This window comes from Solanum dulcamara, chromosome 6, assembly GCF_947179165.1.
Source record: "Solanum dulcamara chromosome 6, daSolDulc1.2, whole genome shotgun sequence".
Classification (NCBI taxonomy): domain Eukaryota; kingdom Viridiplantae; phylum Streptophyta; class Magnoliopsida; order Solanales; family Solanaceae; genus Solanum; species Solanum dulcamara.
This window is the reverse complement of record NC_077242.1, coordinates 21,979,113-21,989,226: the sequence shown is the minus strand read 5'-3', so window position 1 is coordinate 21,989,226 and position 10,114 is coordinate 21,979,113. Positions and strand designations below refer to the sequence as shown.

The 10,114-nt window shown below is 36.1% G+C and overlaps 1 protein-coding gene across 5 annotated transcripts; it reads left to right on the top strand.

Annotated features, from left to right (window-relative positions):
- Positions 1-4,422: 4,422 nt before the first annotated feature.
- Positions 4,423-10,114, top strand: LOC129893089 (protein trichome birefringence-like 16). 5 transcript variants are annotated; one of them, XM_055968586.1, is made up of 7 exons: positions 4,423-4,654; positions 5,733-5,798; positions 6,005-6,223; positions 7,181-7,327; positions 7,761-7,919; positions 8,209-8,404; positions 8,846-10,114. In XM_055968586.1, exons 3-7 carry the CDS (start codon positions 6,079-6,081, stop codon positions 9,672-9,674), a joined length of 1,476 nt encoding a protein of 491 aa, XP_055824561.1. In that variant the 5' UTR covers positions 4,423-4,654; positions 5,733-5,798; positions 6,005-6,078; the 3' UTR covers positions 9,675-10,114. The 5 variants fall into 5 exon arrangements, with proteins under 5 accessions (XP_055824561.1, XP_055824560.1, XP_055824558.1 ...); XM_055968585.1 differs by having other exon boundaries at positions 5,733-5,884; XM_055968583.1 differs by lacking the exon at positions 5,733-5,798.

Genomic DNA, 10,114 nt, shown 5'->3' with positions numbered 1-10,114 from the left:
GAATCAAGTCAACTTATGTATCAACTATAACTTATATATCAACTTATTGCTTCTGATACATCTATAACTTATGTATCAGCTATGTATCAGCTACAACTTATGTATTAAGTCAACTTATGTATCAGCTACAACTTATATATCAGTTATTCTCATGTATCAAACTCGAATATAAGATGAAAGTTTATGTACCATATTCTTATGTATCAAATTTTACTACTTCTGATGCTTCTACAATTTATGCATCATATTCTCATGTATTAAACTTTACTGCTTCTGATAGATCTCAATTTACTACACTCCATACACATTTCAACTGCACAACTGCAATTTTTGCACATTACAACTGCATATTTCAACTGAACAACAACTATACATTCATCAACATTTTAGTAAAACTAAACATAATTGAATTTGACAAAACAACTGGACATTTCAAACACTATAATAGTTGTATGGATGCCATCTATAATCCCAAAAACTAATACACCCCAAGTCTTAAGTAGTAAATACATCACCATAATTCACAAAAAACAATAACATTTCATAAAGCTAAATCAATTGTTAGGTCCCCTTCTTGGATTTAATTTCCCAATCCTCTCTTGAGCTTTAGCCTCCAACTTGCTGGTAGTAACTGCACCATTCCCTTGTCAAGTTAATCTTGTTAATGAGACTGAAAGATTGGTTGCCTCACTAACACCATTGTGGTCACCTCTAAAGCTTATTGCCTTCTACCTGTTGGTTCTTGTGCTTTCTGCCTCATTTGAAGTCTTGTGAAAAATTCAGAAATCACTATGGGCCTTAGAAAAGGGTCTTCATCATCTTCCTCAATTGAAGGATATTCAAAGTTAGAAAATGGGGTGTTGATACTAGGCATGGGCTGACTGTCTTGGGTTGGTTGGGGGGCTGTTAAGTTGATCTCTTCTTCAACTTGGGAGTTTTCATCTTCATCAACTAACCCCGAGTCTGTCCCTTTTTGCCTCTAGTAGAATGTCTTTTCTTAGCTTGTTGCTTGCCTTTCTTTGGCTACAAAAAGGTGAAAAAATCATTAGAAAATAGTTAATTATACTAATATTAGATACACAATAGTTAATAGATGTGTTAATTTATCTTGCCACAGCCCCTAACATTATGATTTGTCTCTCCACAGTTGTTGCAAGTCATCACTCTACCTTTCCTTGAAAGCTTCCATTCACCTTGCCTCTTAAGGGCCTCATCTTTCCCTCTATCCCTCTTAATCCTGGGTCTGCCGGCAAGTTTGACCAAAGCTGGTGGTTCCATGGCCTGAGAAAGGTCAACATTCCAAAACTGTATGCCCCTAACCGGTTGCAACTTGTGTTTGTATGCTAACTTGAATGCCTCCTTGCTATGATACCAATGTATCTCAGAAATAGGGTCAATTTTCTTGTGAATCATGGCCTTGATTGCATGTGGGCATGGGATTCCAGTAAGGTCCCATGTCCTACAAGTACACCGCTTTTGCCTCAAATTCACAACATGTCTATCATGTCCTTCTGTTCCCTCATATCCACTGTCTCCATTACCATTGACCTTGCACACTTGGGCTATTTTCAAATATTCATTATACAACTTCATTATATTAGGACTGACCAAACCATACCACTTACTCACAAACCCATCATTTTCTCTTAACCTATTCATCACCTTAATCCTTATGTCATCCAACATCCCAATGATGGGCTTATACCTTGCTTCAAGTATCCAAGAGTTGAATGACTCAGTAAAATTGTTGTCCACTCCTTGATTCTTACAGACTGTATCAAGATAAGCTCTACACCATGTTTCTAGAGGATACCTGCTGATTAAGTCCTTTGCAGCAGGTTCATCCAACTACTTCATCTGTTCAAGTTGGTCTCCAAACTCCTTAGCATAGGAGGACCATGCACCCCACCATAAAAGCTTCTTCAACTCACCTTTTCTTCACTTTTTGCACCAATTTGCCTCAATGTGCTTTACACAAAATCTCTGATGTGCTTCAGGCAGTACATTCTTTGCTACATCAACTAGTCCCTACATATAAGAAACAAATAATGTTAAATATTTACACAGATTTAAAAAAAAGATAAAAAATAAATTTAAAAACAAATAAAAAAGCATATTTAAAAAATAGATAAAAAATAGTATAGTTTACCTTCTGCATATCTGATACGAAGGTTATTCCTTTGCCATTATGGAGTTCAAGTGAGTTTTGCAATTGCTGTAAGAACCAGATTCAAGTTCTCTTGGTTTCTTTATCAACCACTGTCCATGCTAGAGGGTAAAATTGATTCATACTGTCTTGACCAACAGTAACCAATACTTGACCCTTAGCTTTTCCTTTAAGGAATGTACCATCTAACCCAATAAATGGTCTTAAACTTTCCTTAAAACCCATTTTCAATGCATTGAAACAAATATACATTCTTAGAAATTTTCTTTTACCTTGAGCTAGTGCCTCCTTGGACAAATTAATGACAACATCACTTTCTGAATTTGATTCTCTCAATTCATTTGCATAGGCCTCCAGTTTTTTGTAATTATCTGTAAAACTACCTTCCAGAGTTTCCGGGACCTCTCTTTTGGCTCTTTTACATTTTTCTTCACTTACATTTAAATAAAACATTCTATGTAAGTCAGCCCTCATATCTTTTACCTTGTATTTTGGGTCATCTTGTAACTTTCCCTTGAAATATTGAGCTATGATACTAGAGTTGATCAGTGGGTTATCATACATTACACTACAATCATTATGAGGAATTAAAGTCTTAACAGTCACCCTAACAGTAGTGTCATCATCAGATATGTGACATATAAATGGGCATCCTACAGCATCACATGAATATCTCACCCTATGCGTATCACTTTTTTCAACAACTAACTTTTTCTTGTTTGCCAGTGCATAAAGTCTACAGAAATTGTTTTCTTCTGGTATGTCCTTGAAGGTCATACTCTTAACTAACTCTCTAAAATCATTCAAATTTTCAGTGATAGCCCTTCTCTTGTGGGTAGCAAGTCTCTCTAATTCCTCACTATCATATTCTGGACAATCAAATGTCATATCATTATCATCCTCAATGTCACTACAATCTGTCTCAACTTCAGTAACAAAATTAGGTACTAAAGAAAGTGATTCATCATTTTGTAGAACATTTGGAACATGCACATCTCTCCCAACTTCATTAACAAAATTAGGTACTAAGAAAAATGATTCATCACTTTGTAGAATATTGGAAACATGCACAGCTATTTCACATTCATCAGTAGCAAAGAAATAAATGACATGGTATTCTTCGGAGAAAAATGATAATAATTTCCTAATACCTTCATCACCTTCTAATTCAAAGTACTTTCCAGATGGTCCAGCAATAATTAATTGTTGGACACCTACAAATCCTAAATGGAAAGTGTACTCATTTACAATGTCAATATAAGATAAGAGATCAGGATCATACTCCCTCCAATAGTGAACCCATTTTTTTTCATACAATACGTGTGGCTCTCGAATCCAATCACCACCATGATGGAAGAATAAGTTGACTTTTATCATCTTAACAAGCTGCAATTAATTAGTAAGTAAAAGTTAATGTAAATGCGTAGAAAAAATAAGATCCTCGACAAAATTTATTTTCTAACTCCCAAAATGATCTAGCCTAAACAGCAAATGAAGTTCTCATTATTGTCTATCACCAAAAATAAAAAGGAATTATTTTTTAAAATTGATTAAGTCAAGCATAGGGTAACAACAAATGAAATTTGCGCTTTTGTCTATCCCCTTCGGAACCATATCATAACCACAAAGAAAAGGGGGGAAACAAACAACTGATAATAAACTAGGAATATAAAACTGTTGGGCAAAACCCCAGATTTCAAAAAAAATAAATCAACCTCCATTAATGTTCAGACTTAACAATCCGCAACAAGCCTTTAAAAAACTGAAAACACAATAATAGCAGTAGCAGATAAACGAAGATTATGGAGTTTATGAAGAACCTTCTTCTAATAAGAACCTTATGAATAACAACAGTAGTAGATAAATGCATAAATGTACAATATTTGATGATGAAATGGAGGTTGAAGACGATAGAGAGAGGTGATATGCATTTTTTTAGAGAGAGAAGAGAGAGAGAGCAGCGTTATTGATGGGTTAGGTTTATATTTATTTGGATATGATATGTTATTGATGGGTCGGGTACTAAATTGATTGGGTCAGATCTATATTTATTTGATCTGGATAAAAAAATAAGAGGAGAAATAAGTTGACCACTGACAAACCGACACATGAAACTCTATTATACTTAAGGACATATTTGGCCCAAATTATAACGATAAGTATATAATTGGCCCTAAAGTATAGCAAAGTTCAGACATAATTTTGGCCTTTCTCCGTATATAATTTCCTTTCATTTTCCTGTTTCCTCTGTTTCTCCTTTGGTCTTCATAGTTCCACTTCCTTCCTTCTTCTCCAGCTATCTTATTCGCCTTCAAACTTCATCCTCTATATTATCTGAGAGAATTTTTTGTTCCAAACTTCAATTTTGCATCATTATTGCATAAATATTTCGAAACTTAATTCAATTTTTCTTGTTATTTGCTAAAAAATATTATTGTTCCATGATCAAATCCGAGGATTCGGAGGTTAGATTTCAGACGTTTTCAGGTATACATTTCTAGATTGTAGGATTTCTATTCCCATCGCCGTAATTCAATTTGTATGTGTTAATTTTTTATTTGCCAATTCCTTAAAGATGTACACTTTTTTGAATATTTCGTGCTGTGTATGTATGAAATATCTTCATCAGTATTTTCTAGGGTTTGCTCAGTTGATCGTCGTAACTTGGGTAAATGTGCTTTGAATAAAACCCGAAATTTTGATAAGTAAAATAGTATGGGATCTACGAATTATCTCGTTTCTGGGTTTTTGTTAATGCATTCTTTTTGCCATGTGAAATGCGGCTAATGTTCCTCGATTGATAATTACATCAACTTCCTATTTGTCTCTGTACCAAGCGAAATTGTTTGGTATTAATCCCTGATACTGCTAAAGCAAGCTAGCTCGTATTTTTTAGTAGCATTGGAACTAGTTTTTACTTCATAATTAACACTACTTCTTCAGGGGACAAAGACACTCAATGAATCTGCTTCAATCTGAATTTCAGTAGTTGACGTGTCCTTGTGAAAAAAGCAGCTCTGTGCTTTGTCCAAAGCTGATGTGATTAAAAAAAAACAACTTTATTTCTTTGATGTTCAGATGACTATAAAATATTCAAGTAATTCTTGAGAATACAAAGAGCAACTCTGGAATTCTACAAATACGTAGTTGGTTATGTTGCTTGGATCATCCAAAAATGCAAATGGACTCATGTCGGATCCTCCAAAAGTTGTGCGTTTTTGGAGGATCTGACATGCACCGGCGGCATTTCAAAGGATCTAAGCAACATAACTTACTTCGTTATGTTTTAGAAGAGAGTAGATATACCCTCACTAAATGCTTCCATCACCACCTATAGGTAGAGATGATCATTTTGAGTTATGAAATCAAGCAGGAAATGAGCAATCACGAAAGAAAGTGTAAGAGAAAATGTGATAAATAAGAGAGAGCAACAAAAATAGGTGCTATAGTGTGATCAAAGAGAAAAATTGCATTGGAAAGATTAATAAGACTGAAGTTGCTCCATAGTTTGCAATAATTAAATTCAAGTTATGAGAAATTAATTGTATTCGACATTAAGATGCAGGGTTGGACTGAGGTTAGAAAGATCTTATTGATGGCAAAGGCAGGGTCAGCTTGGTCATGAAATCAGGTGGGGGAACCCAAAAAGGGCTCTAGGATATGGAGAAGGAAGCTAAAGGAAAGATATCCGCTGGTGTCTTCGTATTATATTTCTGTGTAAATTTTTGTTGTCTATATCAGGAGTCTAAAACTGTCCCGTGAATCTCTAATCTCTTTTTACACCAGAAACACTATTTTTCAGTCTTGCCTCAAACATTTCTCTTTCAACTATTTCAGATACTAAGCTGAAGTGAACACAACATCCATTATGGTGGAATGACTTCACGTACATAAGTTCCTATGCATTGAGGATGAAGGGAGGTTTAAAGGTTCCACTGATCTCTCTCATCCTTATTGGATTTGTCTGCGCCAGTGTTATTATTTTGGCATACGTGAAAAGCCCTTTTCTCTCTTATTGGACACCATCTCAAGATCATGTCTTCCAGATTTCTCCAGGTTTGACATAAATTCTTTTTTGACATTTTCCATACCATTGGTAGTTCATTTTCCCCTTTGAATTAGCAAATATGTTGACCCATTTAAAGATAAGTTAAGTATATATTAGGTCGTAGAAGCTGCTGTTATTTGGCGATTCGACCTTTTTTATTTTTTTGAGAAAAAAATCTTTTTGTATATGTTTAGTGGTACGGAGCAAAAAATCTTTTTGTATATGTTTAGTGGTATGGAGCATTCTTTTACTGAGATGCAGTTACGAGCTAGTGGTTGCATAAAACCCAATACCACTGGAGAAACATGGTAGATGCAAGGTACCAGAACAAATCATGTCTAAATAAACAACGGTGTTTTAGTTACGCCGGATCACATTGCTGTATTCAAGTTGAGATAACACGAAACTTGGCAGAAGCTGTGATTCTTGCATGTTTTGCCTGGTTCTTTTGCACAATAATTTTCTTTGTTGTGGATACCTCTCACCCGGTTGATCTGCTTGAATTGTGCTAAAACATGAAGCTTCTTTTCTCAACTTTTTCCCAGTAAATAATGATATCATCTGTTTCTTCAGCAACTTTAAGTAATAAGGTTACTAATCTTAATTCCCTACTTAGTGGATATGTCCCATTAAAGATCCTACTTTGACTTTTCTACGTATTGAGAGTGAAATGTTTGGATAAGTTGTCTTATGCAGTTTGGTGCAAAAGGTTTTAACATAACGTTTCAAATATTAAAAAGTTGAATGCTAATCGGTAGGATGTCACGTCGAGTTTGAAGCAATAAAATATAGTATGATTTGACATCAATTTAAATGTTGAAGGGAGGAAAAAGCTTTCTCTTTAAGGTAAGTAGTTGTTTTGGGACAAACCACCAAGGACAGTAGTATTGTGACAGAAAATAGAACTTGATGGAAATGTTGCCAAATCCTATTGGAGCACTTATCTATTCTCTGTTCTCTTGCAGATTATAAAATGAAAGATGAAGAAGTTTTAAGAGAAAGAAATAGATCAGGGAAATCAAAAGAAAACATGAACTTTGAATCCGCCATTTCAAACTCTTCTACAAAGGATAAGTTGACTGAAGAACCGATAACTAATACTGAGATTGAAGGTACAGTATGTTCAAGTACTATATTTTTTCTGAGTGCCTCAAATCATGAAGAATTAGTGGTAATAGTAAAGTAATGTGTCAGTTTTCTGTCCTAAAAGTTAAAAACGGAAATAGGAACTTCCCTTTTCCCGAGCTGTATGAATAAAATAGCTCCTAATCTGCTTATTGTATGCTGAATCTGTTGCTTCCAGCTCCTCAACTTGATTTATGTTTGCCAAAGTGTGATTTTTATGGGGGTGTGGCCCTTCTCCAGACCCTGCTAACGCGGGATGCTTTGTGTACTGGGCTGCCTTTTTAAAGTGTATTTTTATGCAGTAAAGAACTATTTTCACTGGTACCTATTCGTGTTTTATACTATTTTTGTACTATGAGATCCATTGAGGTTAAGCGATCTTTAGTCTCCACAGCTTGATGTTTTGATGGTCCTTTTCAGAAAGTGCAGGTCTTCCTCCCAGCTTTACCCTAAAAGGAGGAGACTTAAAAGCTTTGGAAGAAAAAAATAGTTCAAGAGAACAGAAAAACAAAGTCGCTGCTCCACTGAATTCTTCAGGCGTCGCTATAGAAAATATGACATCTGTCTCAAAAGATCTAGGTGATTATCGTTCTATTTGATTCTTTGTTTCCTTTCTCTTTGATTTCATTTAGCTGTAGAATTTATCTGAATGTTAACAAAACTTGAATCTTGATGGAGTTGATTACATTCTCTTTGAATTAAATCCTAATTTCTTTCTTTATAGAAATTGTTTTTCACCCTTTCTTGGGTTCTGGATAATCTGAAAAATGGCCTTGTTTGCCAAGCAACCTATCCTTAAATTGTTTGGTGAATTTGTTACAACGGTTAGTAAGTAATTAGTTATTAATACCCTTATCTTAATTTCCAGGTTGTAATTCTGCTAAAGGTAGATGGGTCACAGATGATAGTCGGCCTTTATATTCTGGATTTGGCTGCAAGCGGTGGTTGTCAGCCATGTGGGCTTGCCGCTTGACACAGCGTACGGATTTTGAATACGAGAAACTACGTTGGAGACCAAGGGATTGCGAGATGGAAGAGTTTACAGGTGTCAAATTCCTGAAAAGGTATGCTCTTTTTTCTGAAACTGATTACCTGATGCTTGAGATGTGTATAACCTAAGAAAAAAATTTTATGAGCTCTATTAGAACCTTCTCTCTTTTTCTGAGTGGCATAAGTAGTACTGTACCTACCATGTTTTGTCATGTATTTTTCAAGAGCAGAAGAGTGAGCTTGAGGAACCCAACAGGTTAGAACTTTTGCACATAAACTGCAAGAAATTATGACTATGAAACTCCTCTATGTAGTGCCTGTTGTCCTCATCTCTCTCACATCCTAATGTCTGAATAGAGAAAACTCTGTTTGCACAATGTTTCCGAGTCCAAGTTTCTTCTTGTTGCATAGAAATATTGCACTGCCTTCTCGCCTCCTCAAGTCTTCAGGTAATACTTAATTGACTTTACTCTTTCTACATACAAGGAAATTTCTGAACTTGGTTGTGGATCCAGGATGGAGAACAAAACTCTGGCCTTCATTGGGGATTCCCTTGGCAGACAACAATTCCAGTCGCTTATGTGTATGATTACTGGTGGTGAAGACAGACCTGATGTTCTCGACGTGGGACGTGAATATGGTCTTGTAAAGGCTCGTCATGCTGTACGACCTGATGGATGGGCTTATCGATTTCCGAGAGCCCAAACAACTATTCTATACTATTGGTCTGCTAGTCTGTGTAACTTGACACCCATCAATGCTTCTAACCCTGCTACTGATTATGCCATGCACCTGGATCGTCCGCCTGCATTTTTAAGTCGTTTCCTACCCAGATTTGATGTCCTTGTGCTAAACACAGGACACCACTGGAATAGAGGAAAGCTTAACGCCAACCGGTGGGTCATGTATGTAGATGGTGTTCCAAACACGAACAAGAAAATGGCAGATATTAATGGTGCCAAGAATTTCACAGTTCACAGTATCATTAAATGGGTAGATTCACAGCTGCCAAAATACCCTGGTCTTAAAGCATTTTACCGGTCTATATCGCCCAGACATTTTTTTAATGGAGATTGGAACACTGGAGGCACCTGTGATAATACCACTCCACTTTCTGGTGGAAAGGAGGTTCTACAAGATGAATCTAGTGATGCTGGTGCAGCAGGGGCGGTAAAAGGAACAGCTGTCAAGCTTTTGGACATCACAGCGTTGTCTCAGTTGAGAGATGAGGGTCATATATCTCGATTCAGCATCAAATCAACACCGGGAGTGCAGGATTGCTTGCATTGGTGCTTGCCTGGTGTTCCAGATACATGGAATGAAATTCTTTTTGCTCAACTTTAATATTGCAAGACCGGCAAGGAACACTGCTTTAAAATTGATCTCCTAAACACAGCTTCAACATGGATTGAATAAATGTCTGGAAGATTTTGCCTATTGGAGCTTGACAACTTGGATTCAGCTTTGATTTATGGGGAATGCTGAACACGCAGTTGCTTGTGCCTATCCACCATATTTTAGGAGTAGATGACTTAAACATTATTCTTGGAATTTATAGATTGGCAATTATAAACTGTTCTGCCATTTGTTAGTGACTAGATTCTTTGAGGGGTTGGGGTATGGAAAAGGCTTGACCCTTGACATGTACGGTGAAAATTCAAAGTGAGTTTGTAAGACGTGAGACTCGAGTGTACTTGGAATGGAAGAACGACGCAAGGTGATTTTTCTAGTGATCAAATGATGCTTAAATATGTACATTTGCTTAAATATATTCCTTCCCCTCA